The following is a 19,277-nucleotide window of genomic DNA, read 5'->3' as shown; positions in this document are numbered from 1 at the left end:
GAAAACCCTCCTTCAGTGACATGCAACAAATATTGGAACATCACGCTGATTATCATGGGCTACCCGGGATGATAGGTAGTTTAGATTGTATGAAATGGCCCTGGGAACTTTGTCCTACCCAATGGCAAGGTGCTCACACTAGTGGATTTCACGGGGTGCCAGCCATCATGCTTGAAGCGGTTGCGTCCCAAGATCTTTGGATATGGCATGCGTTCTTCGGTATGCCAGGTTCACATAATGATATTACCATCATAAACCACTCGCCTATTTTCAATGATCGGGTAAATGGTATAGGACCCAAAGGAAGTTTCTTTGTAAACGGGGTTGAGTACGTGTACGGGTACTACCTAGTTGATGGGATTTACCCAGAGTGGGGGGTTTTTGTAAAATCGTTCACAAAACACGGTACCACAGATCCAAAGAGATTAAAGTTTAACAGGGTCCAGATGGCTGCACGTAAAGACGTCGAGCGAGCATTCGGTGTTTTGAAGAAAAGGTGGCGAATATTGGCAATTCCTTGTCGACTATGGGACAAGGATCAGATTGGAAACGTGATATACACATGTATCATTCTTCACAACATGATTTTGGAGGATGAAGGTAGAGCGGTCGTTACCTACTATGATGACGATGACCCCCAACCAGGTAACGTAACAAACGAAGATAAAGCGGCAAATGAATTTTTAATAAAGTCAAGGGATATACATCAGAACCTTCGAGCTGATTTGGTGGAACACGTTTCAACGATTCCTGGGTTCGAAACCGACGAAGACGACGAAGAATGACTGTCTTTTATTTTGATAATTATTATGTATGTTTATGTATTTTTTTTTAAAAAAAAATATGTATGTTTATTTTTTGTATAATCATAAATATAAATATATATTAAAAATAATTGTTGATGTTGCATAGCCACCCGCCCAGCCACGCCCAACCCAAGCCCCAACCATACCCCTTGAAAACTTGGGTTTGGGTTGGGAATATTCAAGTTACACATGTCACCAAATGCCTAACCCAAGCCCCACCATACCCATGGTCTAAAGTTATTATGTGTCCTCCTGAAAAGTATATATGCCATCCATGATCCATCCTAAGAAAAAGAATTTGCGATAATTTCATCCTTGAGCAACTCATATTATGTGTTGGTGTTGCACCTAATTTCGGTCCAGTTGTATACTCGGGTTTTTTTCGGGTTTTTGGACCGACCCGACCCGACCCGAACCCGACGTATTGTGAAAGTTAGGAACCGATCCTTGTACCTACGTTGTACGGTTCGGTGTAGGTAATTTTTCGGGTCGGTTATCGGGTATTTTGGGTCCGGCCCAGATTATGCTCACCCCTAGGTTAAAGATATAAATATTCACAAACATGATACAATACAGCATCATATTAATATATATCACAAACCCATAAAACAAAAACAATACAACAATTTCATACAAGTTCATTAAAAATCCCTTCAATGTAACATCCAACATAACCCTTTTTATTCATCTCCCTAAATCAAGTTTATAACTTACTAATCTTAACAGGACCCATTTCCTTTGCTTTAGCCCTTAGCAAGTGTTTCTGAACCTTTCCAGTAGCCGTTTTCGGCAACGGCCCGAACACAACCGATTTCGGGACCCAATAAGCCGGCATCTTCTCGCGACAGAACTTCATTATATCCTCAGCGACATTACCCTCATCTCGTTTCTCTACCGGGTTCTTTAACGTCACAAAAGCACACGGCGATTCACCCCATCGACTATCAGGCCTTGCGACCACCGACACTTCAGATATTAACGGATGTTGATACATCGTATTTTCGACTTCTACACTGCTGATATTTTCACCACCCGATATTATAATATCCTTTGACCGGTCTTTAATTTCGATATAACCGTCTGGGTGTTTAACCGCTAAGTCACCCGAGTGGAACCACCCGTTCGCAAAAGCTTCAGCGTTAGCTTTCGGGTTCTTTAAGTAGCCTTTCATGACCATGTTTCCACGAAACACGATTTCACCAACGGTGGTCCCGTTGGCGGGGACCGGTTTCATGGTTTGGGTGTCTACAACGTCTAGGTGTTCGAGTGCGGTGTAGGGGACGCCTTGGCGCGCGTTTAGTTTGGCTTGGGTTTCGGGAGGGAGGTGGTCCCACTCGGGCTTCCATGCGCATATAGTTGACGGGCCGTAAGTTTCTGAGAGGCCGTACGTGTGGGTCACGCGGAACCCGTTTTGGGACATTTTGAAGAGGACGGATGGCGGTGGGGCGGCTCCGGCGGTCATGACGTGGACCAGGCGGGGGAGCGGGAGGATGGTGTCTTCGGGTGGGGCGTTTACTATGGTGTTGAGGACTACGGGGGCGGCACAAAAATGGGTGGCGCCTTGATTGGCTATAGCCGAGTAAACACCTTTAGCCGTTACCTGCATAAAACATCAACAAGAAGTCATGGTATACCAACTTTGTAGCATACACCTCGAAATACGCGGGCCATGTGGTGGTTTAAAATGGGTTCGGGTCAAAATCATTGCAATGTATTTACAAGGTTTTATGTTTTAAAAAGCTATTTTGGGGTGCTTTTGAGCTCTGTTTTTAGATTGAGTAAGATGACATTTTTGTCCCCTGAGGTTTGGCCAGTCTTGCGACTTTCGTCCAAAGGTTTCTTTTTCCGCATCTGGATCCAAAAGGTTTGAAATCTTGCCATTTTCATCCGGCTCGTTAACTCCATCCATTTTTCTCCGTTAAGTTAAGGGTATTTCCGTCTTTTTGTTAACTTAAAGGGCAATTCGGTCTTTTTAGAAGTATTCGGTCTTTTTTTACATAAAGTGAAAACGACTGAATTGCCCTTTAAGTTAGCAAAAAAGACGAAAATATCTCTGACTTAACGGAGAGAAAAATGGATGGAGTTAACGAGCCGGATGAAAATGGCGAGATTCAAATCTTTTGGATCTAGATGCGGAAAAACAAACCTTTCGACGAAAGTCGCAAAATTTGCCAAACCTCAGTGACGAAAATGACATTTTACTCTTGTAATTATACCGACTGTTAATATAGTTAAAGGATTAACATTTCTTTAAATAGACAAAATCATGCTTTCAGATCGACCCGACCTTACCCCTACCATTTTGACTCATACAACGAGTAATTTGTTCGACCGAACCTGTAACCTGAACCGCTCATACGTAAAGAAAAGAAGTACCTGTCGAAGGCATATGTTGGTCCCACAAATAGCGGCAAGAGTCCACGCGAAACACCAACCGTTGCAATGAAACATCGGCAACGTCCATAAGTACACAGCTCCTTCAGGTATACCCCACACGACAACATTACTAGTAGCCGCCAGATAAGCACCACGGTGATGCAACACCACCCCTTTAGGGCTAGACGTCGTACCCGAAGTATAACCTAACGCAATACTATGCCACTCATCTTGCGGCGGTTTCCATACGAACTCAGGGTCACCGGATTCTAGAAACTTCTCGTACTCAACCGCACCTTTTGCTAGAGCGTATTGGAGATTGTTTGGATTACATTCGACGCTTTCGTCTTTGATAACAACTAGAAGTGGAGGTTTGAAGTTGGTTTTGATTTTGTCTTTTAGAATCTTTAAAGCTTCTTCGGCAAGTTTGAAGAATTCTTGGTCAACCATTATGACTGCGGATGATGAGTGTTCTAGAAGGAAGCCGATAGTTGAAGCGTTTAGACGGATGTTGACTGCGTTTAGGACTGCTCCGCTCATTGGAATTCCGAAATGGGCTTCGTACATCGCTGGGGTGTTTGGTGCAATCACCGCCACCTGACGGTTTGAAAACCATTTGTAAATTTTGACTTTCATATATAAGAAAGCAGTTGTAAACTATCCTTAGAAATTTAAGAAAAACGCATCTCTTGAAGATGAAAACTAATTCAATTGACCTTAAAAGTCAAACGGGTCATATTAGCAGTCGTTACAAGATATCAGTGGTGACGTTGATTGAAGTTCACGAGTGTTCTAGTTTTGTATTGTTGTTGTTGTGTATTTTAGGCAGTGGCGACGCTTGAGATTTCCGACCGGGGGGTCGAAAACATATATACCCAAAAATTTCTATAAAACCGGGGGGTCAAAAACGTATACACCCAAAAATTTCTATACGAAAACTACATACTCTCCACCAGTGGCGAAGCTTGAGATTTCTGACCGGGGGTCGAAAACGTATATACCCAAAAATTCTATAAAACGAGGGGTTGAAAACGTATATAACCAAAAATTTCTATACGAAAACTACATATTCTCCACTACTGAGCGAAAAGTTCGGGGGGTCGGCCGCCCCCTCCCGCCCCCACTATCCTTCGCCCATGCTCTCCACTACTGAGCGAAAAGTTCGGGAGGTCGGCCGTCCCCTCCCGCACCCACTATGCTGCGCCGTTGATTTTAGGTGTTTCATCGTTAGTCAACGACTTATACCAAACAATGTGCCAAGTCAAACGTTGCATTTTCGAACAGATAAAGCATTAAAAACTCGTCGGTGTTACATTTTTCCAACATCACGCCCTAACTCAACCTTCGATGTCATAAAATCAATAAAGGAAATAACAAGGCTAATGTGATAAAACTGTTTGCAGTAAGTAGCTTGGTTTCATCTTTCTAAGAAATAACATTTAGTTTGTTTAAAAGAGAGTTTAATGCATATTAGAAGACTGGTTTCAAGATCAATTCCCGTTGACGTTCCACGGTGTGATCAAACTCATACCCATAGTGCTTCCTGACTGCTAACCAAGCTTATAACCTAATTGTTTTAGCTAATTGTATGTTTACAATTTCTCATTACCGTGCAGAAATAAAAAAAAATTAGAGAAAGTTGAAACCAAGATTACTCTGGATCTCATGTCAATGAACTTGTTAAATTTTGTATCCAAACACACTAAGGGTGGAGGGAGTGGTCAATCACTGGTGAGTGTTTAAGTTATTTTCTAGCCAATAATATCATGCCATGTCAAGTCCCCACTCCACTCCCCATTTTACATTCAATCACTGGCAATGGTCAAACACATGGAGAGCGGTAAAGAATTTTTAAAAAAAATGTGATTGGTTGAAAGGGGTTGGGGCTAGGGGTGTAAACAAGCCCAGAGGCTCGAGAGCTACTCGTGATCGGCTCGGTTAAAAGCTCGAACGAGCCGAGCCTTAACGAGCCCGAGCCTGAAATAGAGCTCGTTTTGTTATCGAGCCCGAGCTCGAGCCTGAAATACAAAGCTTGTTTAGGCTCGCGAGCCTAAACGAGCCCATACAAAATTTTAATTTTTTTATATATAATATATTAATAATGATGATAACATTGATGAGCCGAGCTCGAGCCGAGCTTTGGCTCGTTTAAGCGATGTTGAAGTGAGCTCGAGCCAAACTTTTAGCTCGTTTAAGGTTGTTCTCCAAATTGTTCGAGCCGAGTCGAGCCGAACTCGAGCTTTGGGTTTTACTCGCGAGCCGAGCTCGAGCTCAAAGAAGTAGGCTCGAACCGAGCCAAGCTCGAGCTCAAGCTTCATAAAAACCTAACGAGCCGAGCTCGAGCCTGGTCGAGCTCGGGCTCGGCCCGGCTCGTTTACACCCCTAGTTGGGGCCCACCATTCACCCTCTCTCTCCCACCTCTCCCTCTTCTTCACCGAGTCGGTGAATACTCACCGCCCACACCACTTCTCTCCTCCTCCCTGCTCCCCGATTTAACCCCGGCATCCATTCACCGATCGGTGAACTCGACTCCCCGATAAACTCCCCGCATGCATACCGTCCCCCCTAAAGAAGTAAACTCAAAAACTGCAAGAGTTTTGCAAGAAAATATGTGCATGTAAAATTTCCTGTCAAAGAACTGTGAACTTTGAAATTTTTTTTGAAATCAGAAAGTTTTCTATTATGAGGAATAACAGTTAATGCCCAAAGCACAGTAGCTTTATGATAAAAAGAGTAGCTGAACTTCCATTATTATCCCAACAATAACATCATGCTTATTTTAGTAAACTATAAATTTTAGCTGCTATTTGAGTTCTAGGTAAACCTGGTGGTGCTTAGTATTCCAAACCATAGTAGATTTACATGTTTTTTTTTCCATAATTCAGAGGTCTTAATTAAGTATTTTTAAAGTTAACATAATCACTAAACCACTTCTTTCTTACTCCGACCGTCCCTATGGCTCATTGGCGCAGCATAGTGGCTATGATTGGCTGGTTTGATGTAGCCGTTGCCAAACAGCTACTTTATTTAAAAAAATATTTCCTTTTTACACTATATAAATACCCACCCATTTTTTACCACTTCTCTACTTCTTTTATCATATCTCTATATTTTTTATAAAATCAACCCACTTAATCCTCTACAATGCATCCTTTTAACTGTGGATATGACCCAAACAACCCCTTTGGATACCAAGAAAACCCGAACCCTAGCCCGCCACAAAACCGTCCACCACCAAACCCGACCCAAATACCCCTTACACGCGGCCATCTACAACAACCGCCACACAGCTTAGTATACTCACCGTGTCCCAATCTAGCCGGAATCGCGTCATATATAGGAAACCGTGTATACACGAACTTTCCATACAAGGATTCATCTATTCCAGTTAACCTTTCCCAACCCGATTCCGTGCCCGAAACTCAACCGCAAGATGTTGGTGGTTCCTCATCCAAACCGGCTAAAAAAAGAAACCACAAGAAAAAAACGGATGAAGAGAAAGCAATAGCGGTCACTTTTTTCGGTGTTCAAAATTTTCACAACAAATCGTTAAAATTTTCGGGTCGGGTCAGAGCAAGGTTTGAATTAGATTTAAGAAAAATACAGACACAACGAGCTATAAAAGAATTGAACCCATGACCTATTGTTGGTAAAGAGGATGGTTTACCACTACACCAGATTTCTTTTTCTTTCTATGGCGTCCACCTAATTGTATTTATGAGGTCCTTATAAAATTTAATATACCGAATCTACTAATTTTTTAAAAAACATTGGGGTTCGGGGACCCCGACCCCCCGTCCCTGCCTGGTGCTGCTTAGCATTCCAAACCATAGTAGATTTACATGTTTTTTCCATAATTCAGAGGTCTTAAGTATTTTTAAAGTTAACATAATCACTAAACCACTTCTTTCTGACTCCGACCGTCCCTATGGCTCATTGGCGCAGCATAGTGGGGGCGGGGAGGGGCGCCCGACCCCCGGAACTGTTCGCTCGTAGCGTCCGGTATGTAGTTTTCGTATAGAATTTTTTAGGTATATATGTTTTCGGCCCCCCGATTTTGTAATTTTTTTTAGGTATATACGTTTTCGACCCCGCGTCAGAAATCTCAAGCTTCGCCACTGCTATGGCTTAAAGAAACAATATACAATGGTGCTTTTTATACGTCCCCTTAACTTTAAAAAAACTTCAAAAAGAAAGATGTAAATTCGGGTTGGGGAGCTCTATAACATCCCTTGGCATATTTTACAAACATTTTTAGACACTATTTTCTTCCCTTGTGTGATCGAATTTTTATTAGATTCTTTCAAGTTCATAATTTCTTTTTGTGTTGACAACCTACAGATTTATCAAGAAAAAAATATTGAGAATAAATTAAATTATATAAAAACCGAATAAATCAATATAACCCCCAAACACCACCTAATTCTTAATCAATTATTTGATCATCTAATTCCAACCATCAAAATTATTCCAATAATAATCACCCCACACCCAAATACACCCTAGGTCAAACAAATTACCCAAAATCAAAATCCTCAAAACAGAACAATTACTTTGACTTTTTTACCATAAACCTTAGTATTTACCAAAATCAGAACTTAAACATTCCAACACCCTTTTACCCCCTTTAGCATCATCAACATTCATATAGTGGTGCAGACGAGTCGAGTCAAGCCGAGCCCGAGCTCGATCAGGCTCGAGCTTAAGCTCGTTTAACATATGAAACCTCGAGCTCGGCTCGAAGGTAATTTTTCAAGCTTGGGCTCGACTCGTTTAGTATTTATTAATTAATTTATATTAATTATAATTATTATTATACATATAATTTAGTTTTTTTTATATTTATATAAATGGTAATTATTATATTAATATATTAATAAAAAATATATAAACAGAAAGCTTGTTTAGGCTCGCGAGCTGGCTCAAGCTCGATAAGCGCAGCTTGGGCTTGTTTACTAAATGAGCTTTTTTTAGGCTCGGGCTCGAGCTCATTTAAGCTCGGCTCGTTCGAGCTTTTTTTCAAACCGAGCTCGAGTAGCTCGTGTGTAGCTCGGCTCGTTTGCACCCCTACATTCATATCCACCTTTGACAACTTTTACCATTAAAACACATCAAGTAACAATTCCTTTTTGTTATTAAAAGTGTTTATCGTTTAGAATTCTTGATGATCTCATCCATAGGAAAACAGCCCTTTAAATAGGGAGAATACAAAGTTGCCCTATCTCTAAACAAGGAAACATAATCCCTTATAATTACAAGAGATCACATCTATCTATCTATACAATATTAATTTAAATCTTATTCTATAAACATATATCGGCTAAGAGTTATATGACAAATTTCATCAAAAGAAAAAATTATAAGAAGATTAAATAAATAAAAATTAGGGGTGAGCAAGTTTAGGTCCGGACCGAAAATAACCGAGAACCGAACCGAAAATATACCCAACCCGACCCGAACCCAAGTACCTAGGTATTTAGATCGGTTCCAATTTTTCATATAAAATAGGGTCGGGTCAGGTTGGTTCTCGGTTCTTTTCATGGTGAAACCCGACTTGGACCTATGGACCGGACCCCGACCCTATATTTAGGGTAGTGAATCGGTTCTGTATTTTATGTTTGATCGGTTCTCGGGTCGGGTAATGGTCGGGTCGGGTTTTCCCTTTTACTCACCCCTAATAAAAATAACCTCCAAACACCACCTAATTCTACCTTCAACCTTCAATCAATTATTTGATCATCAAATTCCCACCACCAAAATTATTCCAATAATAATCCCAAAATCATCAAAAAACAAAACAATCTTTTTGACTTTTTTCAACTAAACCTTATTAATTACCAAAATCTATCAGTAATCACATAATATCCAACTTTAGAAAACTTATAATAATAAATAAAAACTCAAAACTTCATAATCAAACGCATGAAGTAACAACAAATTTAAAATAGAAATCATTACCGTTGAACCGAACCCAACGGAGTGATTGGAAAGAGCGGAGGCTAAGCGGCAGCATCGACGGTACGTCTGCTGCCACGTGTACTGAACAGACCCGTGGACCACTGATCTACGGTTAGGATGAACCAGAAAGTATGTGCATGTAAAATTTACTGTCAAAGAACTGTGAACTTTGAATTTTTTTTTTGAAATCAGAAAGTTTTCTATTATGAGGAATAACAGTTAATGCCCAAAGCACAGTAGCTTTATGCTAAAAAGAGTAGCTGAACTTCCATTATTATCCCAACAATAACATCATGCTTATTTTAGTAAACTATAAATTTTAGCTGCTATTTGAGTTCTAGGTAAACCTGGTGGTGCTTAGTATTCCAAACCATAGTAGATTTACATGTTTTTTTTCCATAATTCAGAGGTCTTAATTAAGTATTTTTAAAGTTAACATAATCACTAAACCACTTCTTTCTGACTCCGACCGTCCCTATGGCTCATTGGCGCAGCAGAGTGGGGGCGGGAGGGGCGCCCGCCCCCCCTAACTTTTCACTCGTAGTGTCCGTTATGTAGTTTTCGTATATAATTTTTTAGGTATATATGTTTTCGGCCCCCCGATTTTATAATTTTTTTTAGGTATATACGTTTTCGACCCCGCGGTCGGAAATCTCAAGCGTCGTCACTACCATGGCTTAAAGAAACAATATACAATGGCGCTATTTATACGCTATGTAGTTAATATCCTGATATATCACCCGTATATCAGTGATATATCGGTTATCAGTCCCCTGCCGAGATATCGGTACAAAATATTAGTCAGAATATCGGTGCCGATAATATCGGTGATATTGACCGATATTTGAACGATATTGGACCGATATTTGACTGATATATCACCGATTTCCCGATATCAGTACATTTCTTCTTACTTCTACCATTCGCCTTTCTTCTTATTGTTGCTATTAGTGTTTTAAGTCTTAATTGTTAGTTGTGTGTTTTAAGTCTTAGTGAGTTCCTACTTGCTACAATTGTTAGTGCTTTGCAAGTTATAAAAGGTTAATTTGTTAATGGTATGAGAGTATACTGAATTGTTAGTGTTAAATTTTTATATATATATATAAATTTAGCATGATATTAAAATTACCAATATCCCACCGCAATAACCGATATCTCAAATATCGGTCCTTGACCGATATTTTACCGAATTAACTACTTAGTTTATACGTCCCCTTAACTTTAAAAAAATCTTCAAAAAGAAAGATGTAAAAATTTTACAGTAAAATTCAGGTTGGGGAGCTCTATAACATCCCTTGGCATATTTTACAAACATTTTTAAGCACTATTTTCTTCCCTTGTGTGATCGAATTTTTTATTAAATTCTTTCAAGTTCATAATTTCTTTTGGCAAATTGGATTTAAATAATCCCAACTCATTGTTATTGGCCAATAATAATCCCAACTCATTTAATCACCAATAATAATCCGAACTATTCACTTTTGTTTGTAAAATACTCCCAGTTAAAAAAACACTAACTAGGTTAAAAAATTGCTGAGGTGGCATGCCACGTCACCTGCCACATCAGTTGCCACGTCATCAAAAATGCCACGTAGACAGCCACGTCAGCTGCCACGTCATCAAAAATGCCACGTCAATTGCCATGTCAGCAAATTTGCTGATGTGACATGCCACGTCACCTGCCACATCAGCAATTTTTTAACCTGGTTAGTGTTTTTTTAACTGGGAGTATTTTACAAACAAAAGTGAATAGTTCGGATTATTATTGGTGATTAAATGAGTTGGGATTATTATTGGCCAATAACAGTGAGTTGGGATTATTTAAATCCAATTTGCCATTTCTTTTTGTTATTCACCAACTTGTGTTTACAACCTACAGATTTATCAAGAAAAAATTACTGAGAACAAATTAAATTATATAAAATCTGAATAAATCAATATAACCCCAAACACCACCTAATTCTTAATCAATTATTTGATCATCTAATTCCAACCATCAAAATTATTCCAATAATAATCACCCCACACCCAAATACACCCTATATTACCCAAAATCAAAATCCTCAAAACAGAACAATTACTTTGACTTTTTACCATAAACCTTAGTATTTACCAAAATCAGAACTTAAACATTCCAACACCCTTTTACCCCTTTTAGCATCATCGACATTCATATAGTGGTGCAAACGAGTCGAGTCGAGCCCGAGCTCGATCAGGCTCGAGCTTAAGCTCGTTTAACATATGAAAGCTCGAGCTCGACTCGATTCAAGCTTTATTTCTAAAGCTCGAGCTCGGCTCGAAGGTAATTTTTCAAGCTCGAGCTCGGCTCGGGCTCGACTCGTTTAGCATTTATTAATTAATTTATATTAATTATAATTATTATTATACATATAATTTAGTTTTTTTTATATTTATATAAATGGTAATTATTATATTAGTATATTAATAAAAAATATATAAAGAGAAAGCTCGTTTAGGCTCGTGAGCTGGCTCAAGCTCGATAAGCGAAGCTCGGGCTCGTTTACTACATGAGCTTTTTTTAGGCTCGGGCTCGAGTTCGAGCTCGTTTAAGCTCGGCTCGTTCGAGCTTTTTTTCGAGCTGAGCTCGAGTAGCTCGTGTGTAGCTCGGCTCGTTTGCACCCCTACATTCATATCCACCTTTGACAACTTTTACCATTAAAACACATCAAGTAACAATTCCTTTTTGTTATTAAAAGTGTTTATCGTTTAGAATTCTTGATGATCTCATCCATAGGAAAACAGCCCTTTAAATAGGGAGAATACAAAGTTGCCCTATCTCTAAACAAGGAAACATAATTCCTTATAATTACAAGAGATCACATCTATCTATACAATATTAATTTAAATCTTATTCTATAAACATATATCGGCTAAGAGTTATGACAAATTTCATCAAAAAAAAAAAATTATAAGAAGATTAAATAAATAAAAATTAGGGGTGAGCAAGTTTAGGTCCGGACCGAAAATAACCGAGAACCGAACCGAAAATATACCTAACCCGACCCGAACCCAAGTACCTAGGTATTTAGATCGGTTCCAATTTTTCATATAAAATAGGGTCGGGTCGGGTTGGTTCTCGGTTCTTTTCATGGTGAAACCCGACTTCGACCTATGGACCGGTACCGACCCTATATTTAGGGTAGTGAATCGGTTCTGTATTTTATGTTTGATCGGTTCTCAGGTCGAGTAACGGTCGGGTCGGGTTTTCCCTTTTACTCACCCCTAATAAAAATAACCTCCAAACACCACCTAATTCTACCTTCAACCTTCAATCAATTATTTGATCATCAAATTCCCACCACCAAAATTATTCCAATAATAATCCCAAAATCATCCAAAAACAAAACAATCTTTTTGACTTTTTTCAACTAAACCTTATTTTTCATATAAAATAAGGTCGGTTCGGGTTGGTTCTCGGTTCTTTTCATGGTGAAACCTGACTTGGACCTATGGATCGGAACCGACCCTATATTTAGGGTAGTGAATCGGTTCTGTATTTTATGTTTGATCGGTCGGGTAATGGTCGGGTCGGGTTTTCCCTTTTACTCACCCCTAATAAAAATAACCTCCAAACACCACCTAATTCTACCTTCAACCTTCAATCATTTATTTGATCATCAAATTCCCACCACCAAAATTATTCCAATAATAATCCCAAAATCATCAAAAAACAAAACAATCTTTTTGACTTTTTTCAACTAAACCTTATTAATTACCAAAATCTATCAGTAATCACATAATATCCAACTTTAGAAATAACTTATAATAATAAATAAAAACTCAAAACTTCATAATCAAACGCATGAAGTAACAACAAATTTAAAATAGAAATCGTTACCGTTGAACCGAACCCAACGGAGTGATTGGAAAGAGCGGAGGCTAAGCGGCAGCATCGACGGTACGTCTGCTGCCACGTGTACTGAACAGACCCGTGGACCACTGATCTACGGTTAGGATGAACCAGAGCAGCTCGTTTCAAGAACCAAAGTGGTGTGAGTGATGTGTAGTTTGCTTCGTTTTTGGGTAGATCATCGATGTCTCTCTCCTCCATGATGTTGTGTTTTTTTTCTTGAGGGTGTTTGTGTTTGGGATGATGAGTGTTGTGTTGAAGTGGAAACGTTGAATATAGAAGAGTTGGGTTAATATAATATCATGAGTTTAAAGGTACTTTTTGCCACGTGGTGATCGAGTTTAAAGGTGGTTTGGATCCAAGTTCGATTTCTACCCTCCTCGTTAGTAGGTTTATTTCACCGTACTGTCATACTTTTGGGTGAGTGTTTATGGGCTTCGGCCCTAAGTGAGAGTTTTTCTCGTTTCGGAGACAAGTGTATCCCGACGTGGTGAATTCCGTCAGTAACCTAACCTATTTAGAGGATTCGTTAGCCGTTAAAAAAAATATAATATCATAAGAAAAGAGTTGTTTCTCTTTGAGTTCTTCCGATCAATTTGGTGAAATAAATATAAAGTAGTATAGATATAATAGCCGACTTTTTGTCTTTTTACGATTCATTCAACTTTTTTTTTTTTTTTTACAAAATAAATAAATTGATTTAGATAATTTGTCTTTTTACGATTCATTCAAATTTTTTTTACAAAATAAATAAATTGATTTAGATAATTTGTCTTTTTACGATTCATTCAACTTTTTTTTTTTTACAAAATAAATAAATTGATTTAGATAAAAAGTTACAGTAAAAAACAATTGATGCATTTGTCCGCATCGTAAGGCTACACTACACCCTGTTACGTTAAAATAGAGAAGAGTATTTGGGATTTGGAATCGGTACCGAACTGGTACCGTATCGATACCGTTATCAATTTTTTCGTATCAAAATCTTTTTGGTACCAATTCAATACCTATTTTTAGCGTTTTCGGTACCGTACCACTGAATTTTACTAACAAATACCGGTAACGTATAGAACTTTTTGGCACTGGTATCGGTATCCATACTTGACGATTTTCGGTAACGGTACTTTCGGTACACCAAACTCACCCCTTATATTAAACGTGTTGAATTTGATGGTTTGATGGGTTATGTATTTGGTCACGCCTCTAGGGAGGGGTTGAGTGAACAACCGCCCAGACCCAAACCGGACCCATTGTTGAATGAGTTGTACATTTTGCTACTTTTCCTAATCCTCTGAATTTTTGAGAATTTTCGAAGACGGCCCTACACTTGATTGATTAATTGGTTAAATCGTTTAACCCAAAGCACAACCCATATTTTTTGTTTGTGTCAAAAGCATTCTCCTATGTATTAATTTCTCAATGAAATGAAGAGTAAAAATAAATAAATAATAAAAAGAGTATTGAATGAAAAGTATCGGGCACTGGTACCGGTATCAAATTTACCAAACTGGGTGTATTTTCGGTATCCGTTCGGCACCGGTATTCATCGGGTTTTACCCACAATTACCGGTGCCGTACCAGTACCGACCGTATCAAGTCGTATTGTACCAGGTATATTCGGTACCAGTACCCATTTTTGGGGTTTCGGTAAAGGTATTTTCGGTACCGGTTGGTACCGAGCTCAACAAATCCTGTAACAACGTACCAATGCAAGTAATTGCACAGTTTAAATTACTTTCATCAGTGGCGGAACTAGCCCAAAAAGTTAGGGGTATCCTAATTTTTTTTTTTTAGGATCAAAGGTATCCTTTATATAATAGAAACGGAGTTGAGAGGTATTTTTACACTACGGAAATGGAGTTAAGGAGTATTTTTACACTACGGAGATGGGGTTGAGGGGTAGCCCGTGCTACCCCTATTTGTACACTAAGTCCGCCACTGACTTTCATACACACAGTAAGGAAACTGTATTTCGTTTGAATGAGATTTTATATACACAACAACTTATTTTGCTTTATTTTTTTTTTTTTGTCTTTTTACATAATAAATGAATTGTAGCATGTAAAATTAACTTGGATATTTAGATTATTTATGAGCAAATCGTATCAAATCCTGTAATCAAACCGGGATCGTATCGGTACCAAATTTACTATACCAAATCATTTTCGGTACCAATTTGGTACCCACCTTTTGGCGTTTTCAGAATCGTTACTTTCGGTTCGACACCGGTCTAGCACCATACCTATATTTATTGATTTTTACCTTCAAATACCATACCGTATTGTACCGAACATTTTCGGTGCTGGTACCTAATTTCGATGATTCTCCGGATCGGGCACTTTCAGTGCCGTTACAGGTACCGAGCTCATCCATATTTTAACGTGTTAGCACCGTAATAACTAAACTGAAAACAACCGAATTTTCAACGTTTAGGACGTGTGGGTCCCATTATTATATATTAGGTTATTTAAAATCGTTTTTTTTAGGACGGATTGACTATCCTTTTCACGACTTTTTTATTTATATTTTGATATTCGGTATCTGTTTGCCGTTACTGACACGCGTTTTGCAGTCATTAGGTCCCCGCCGCAACGCGCGGACGGAAATTTAACTAGTTAACTTTAACTTACAAACTCTTTAAGTTAGTATAATCTTAACATGACACATTTAAGATATTTAAGTAAATATGTCAAAAGGGTTGGCCTTTCTTCTATCAAGTTTGACAAAATAGTCTAAACTTTGTCTTTTAGTCTTTTGTATTGTAGAATTAACTTCACAAAATTATACATTGTGTTTAGGCCATGTATCAATACATCAAATTATATCTTTAATTACCTTTATTTCAATAGTTACGTTAAACATTTTTATAATTACATATTGTGTGTGATTGTTTACATATGTGCAGCTTCTACATGTTTACATATATGCAACTCTAGTGTGTTTGCATTTTGGAACGGCCCAAACTATCTACACACCAAGTGTGTAGATAGTTACACTCAAAAAAGTGTTTTTTTGTCCTATATGCACACCCGACAGTGTCGAGCTGTGGATAAAGCGCGGCGTTTTGGTCCGGTTAACCAGACAAAGACTAACGAGTGTCTGACGGGTCTGTTGACCGGACCAAAACGTCGAGCTTTGACCGTGTTTTGGTCCTGTCAACCAGACAAAAAACTGATCGGGTGTCAGTCTTTTGTCTGGTTAAAGACCCATCAGACATCCGTCAGTCTTTGTCTGGTTAACCGGACCAAAACGCTGAGCTTTAGCCACAACTCGACACTGCAGGGTGTGCATATAGGACAAAAAACACATTTTTGGTGTGTTAATAGACAAATGGGTGTGTGAATTGGTACACCCTTTGAAACTAATAATATTGAGTTACATATTTGTAACTTAATGTATTTGCATATAGTAAATTATCGATTTCAATATATGTAAACTCACGTATTCTTCGTGTAAGGACGTAACGTGTAAGATTTTGTAAACATTAAGTACGATTTCTGTCAATTTTAAAGGTAAAAGACATACTTTGCAATCCGGTACAAACATAAAAAAAGATTTTTGTAATTTACTCTAGTTACATATACGTAACCATAATATTACAATTCCTTGTGTTTTCTTCATGTTCTTTATGTTCATCATATTGTTCATGTTCGTTGTGTTATTAGCTGCAAAATCATAAACATACCTTGAATAGCTACAAAAAAAAAAAAAAAAACAAAATAAAACATAACATATAGTTAAACAATTTCCGAACATACGCTTAAAACGGATAATTTACATTAAGAGTAAAGAGAATTAATGAAACTAAAGTACTCGATTTGTCTGATTGAGAACGATTTCTTGAAGCTTGAAGAACTCGATGACATGTCTAATCCTAAACAGATGTTAATTGATTTTGAAAAAAAAATAAAAAAACACTGCCAAAAGAGGCTCCAATGGGGAATCCTTCAAAAACCACATTGAAAGTTGTAGTGTCTTTTTTTGTTTGACTTTTCACGTGTGTTTTGGTAGGCTAACACCATCTTCTAATTAATGTTTCGTTTAATAATACGTTTGAATTGAATGGTTCACATATCGATGATAAGAGTTGTTAGACTGTGGTGTATGGAGCTTGGGTTGGGACGTGGGTTGGCTAAAAACATCCAAGCCATCATCTTGAGTGGGCTTAGGTTGGGGCGTGGCTCAAGAGGCGAGAGTTTAGACTGTGGGGTATGGGGTTTGGATTGGGGCGTGGGTTGGCTGAAAACGCCTAAGCCACCACCCCGGGTGGGCTTGGGTTGGGGCGTGGCCCAAGGGCAGTTTAAAGCCGGGCGTGAGGCGGGCTAGCGATCCTATGTGGCCAACTCCTATTCGCTTGTTGGCCATGTCATAGCGGGGCATTTAAAATTTAAAATGTAACCGTTTGGCCAAGCCAAGCGGTCACCCCAACCCAACAATCAACATCACTATAAATATAACCCCAACTCCACCGGCTACCCCAACCCATACAATCTTGTTGGCTGTCCACCGCTACCCCAACCAAAACCCACTTGATCGAACCCGCTTACCCAACCCACTTGATCGATGGCCTCTTGAACACACGAAGAAGAGCTAGCTCTCGTCATGAGTGTCGTTGACACAATGAAGGGGCGACAACCCGGTTAAACGCGATATTGGCCGGAAACCTTTGCAAGCTACCGACATAACGTCGGACACGACCGGCACAACTTAAACGCGTGCCAACATAAATGGCGCGAGCTACGGCCGAAGCTTGATCATTTCAAAGCCTACTATGAAGCCGTTCTGAGTAGTGCGATCCATCCTCATGCGCTCTTCCTCCTGTACGCACATGGCGACCAGCTCACTCATCGTCCATTTTTCCTTCTGAGTGTTGTAGTTGATCTTAAATGCTTCAAAGGATGAAGGAAGCGAAGTAATGATGAAATGAACAAGAAAACCATCACTGATTTCCATTTCCAGCCCCTTCAGCTTATTGGCCATGTCATTCATCATCATGATGTGCTCGCGAATGCCGCTCCTCCCATCATACTTAGTTGTCACCAGCTTAAGAATAAGAGTACTAGCGTGCGCCTTAGACGTCCCTTTGAACTGAGCCTCCACATGTTCCAAGTAGGTTTTAGCATCTTCAGAATCAGGAATAGCTCCCCTGATTGCATTGCTTATGGATTGCTTCATAAACATGAGAGACATGCGGTTACACCTAGTCCACTTTTCATGAGTTAACTGCTCAGCAGCAGTACTTTGAGTGGTAAGGTCCGCTGGCTTTTTCTCTCTTAGAGCATAATCAAAATCAAGCAATCCGAGAGTAAGCATGAGAGCATCCTTCCATGCAGCAAAGTTATCACCAGTCAAAGGTGGAATCCCGCAGTTGGGTGCTGATAGTGGAAACAAAATGAGCAAGTTATGATACTAAGGAAGAAATCCTAATGTGATCTATGGGCACGTTAAACTAAGGCAGGCAAAATAATGACCATTTCACATAATGAAGCTGTGATAATGTCTATTACTAACATCAAAATAATAGACTTAACTAAAAATTCTACTTAAATGAAGACAAAACAGCTTTGGCCAGAAGTGTAATCATTTAAGCATATGTGCAAAGTGGTTGTAACAAATCAGCTTTGGCCAGAAATTGAAACAATCACTTTAGTTATGCACTTGCTAAGTATGCCATCTATGAAAGAATTAAATCAGCTTTGGCCAGATATTAAAACATTCATGCTTATGATGCACACTTAGCATAGCTTTCGTAATACTTGAATGATAAGTAGATGTATCAAGTCAGCTTTGGCCAGAAATGATATATCAAAAACTCATTCAAGTTAAGCTATTCTGGTTTTGTAAAACATTACATTATCTGATTCTGATTAATTAACTAAGTAAATTACAAAACCATTCATTTAATAGCAAACTACCCGTTAGCGCGGATCGAACTCCGCAGTGAGTTCGCTGGGGGGTGCGGGGGACAGCGTGCCCCCGCCCGGCGTTCGGGGCGGGGCCCCGAAAATGACGTTATGGTTGCGAGTCGCAACCACGGTCTCGACTAATGACGTTATGGTTGCGAGTCGTAGACCTTTTGCTCTCGAGTAGCAACCTCATGGTCTCGAGTAATGACCTTATGATCTCGAGTAGCAACCTCATGGTCTCGAGTAGCAACCTCATGGTCTCGAGTAGCAACCTCATGGTCTCGAGTAGCAACCTCATGGTCTCGAGTAGCAACCTCGTCAACAGCTGTTAATTGTGATATCATAACCGAAAATTCGAAA

General features: G+C 39.2%; 1 protein-coding gene across 3 annotated transcripts; it reads right to left on the bottom strand.

Moving 5' to 3' along the window:
* Window positions 1-1,359: 1,359 nt before the first annotated feature.
* Window positions 1,360-13,287, bottom strand: LOC110891490 (acetate/butyrate--CoA ligase AAE7, peroxisomal). 3 transcript variants are annotated; one of them, XM_022139192.2, is made up of 4 exons: window positions 13,123-13,286; window positions 9,141-9,263; window positions 3,183-3,779; window positions 1,360-2,406 (listed from the first exon to the last, which is right to left on the bottom strand). In XM_022139192.2, the coding sequence occupies exons 1-4, from the start codon at window positions 13,210-13,212 to the stop codon at window positions 1,510-1,512; spliced, it is 1,707 nt and encodes a 568-aa protein (XP_021994884.1). In that variant the 5' UTR covers window positions 13,213-13,286; the 3' UTR covers window positions 1,360-1,509. The 3 variants fall into 3 exon arrangements, with proteins under 3 accessions (XP_021994884.1, XP_035836295.1, XP_021994885.1); XM_035980402.1 differs by having other exon boundaries at window positions 9,141-9,289; window positions 13,000-13,223; XM_022139193.2 differs by lacking the exon at window positions 9,141-9,263 and having other exon boundaries at window positions 13,000-13,287.
* Between the last annotated feature and the right edge of the window lie 5,990 nt (window positions 13,288-19,277).

The sequence above is a fragment of the Helianthus annuus genome, chromosome 11, assembly GCF_002127325.2.
Source record: "Helianthus annuus cultivar XRQ/B chromosome 11, HanXRQr2.0-SUNRISE, whole genome shotgun sequence".
NCBI lineage: Eukaryota > Viridiplantae > Streptophyta > Magnoliopsida > Asterales > Asteraceae > Helianthus > Helianthus annuus.
Note: the sequence above shows the minus strand (reverse complement) of the source record. Positions and strands in the feature narration are given on the sequence as shown.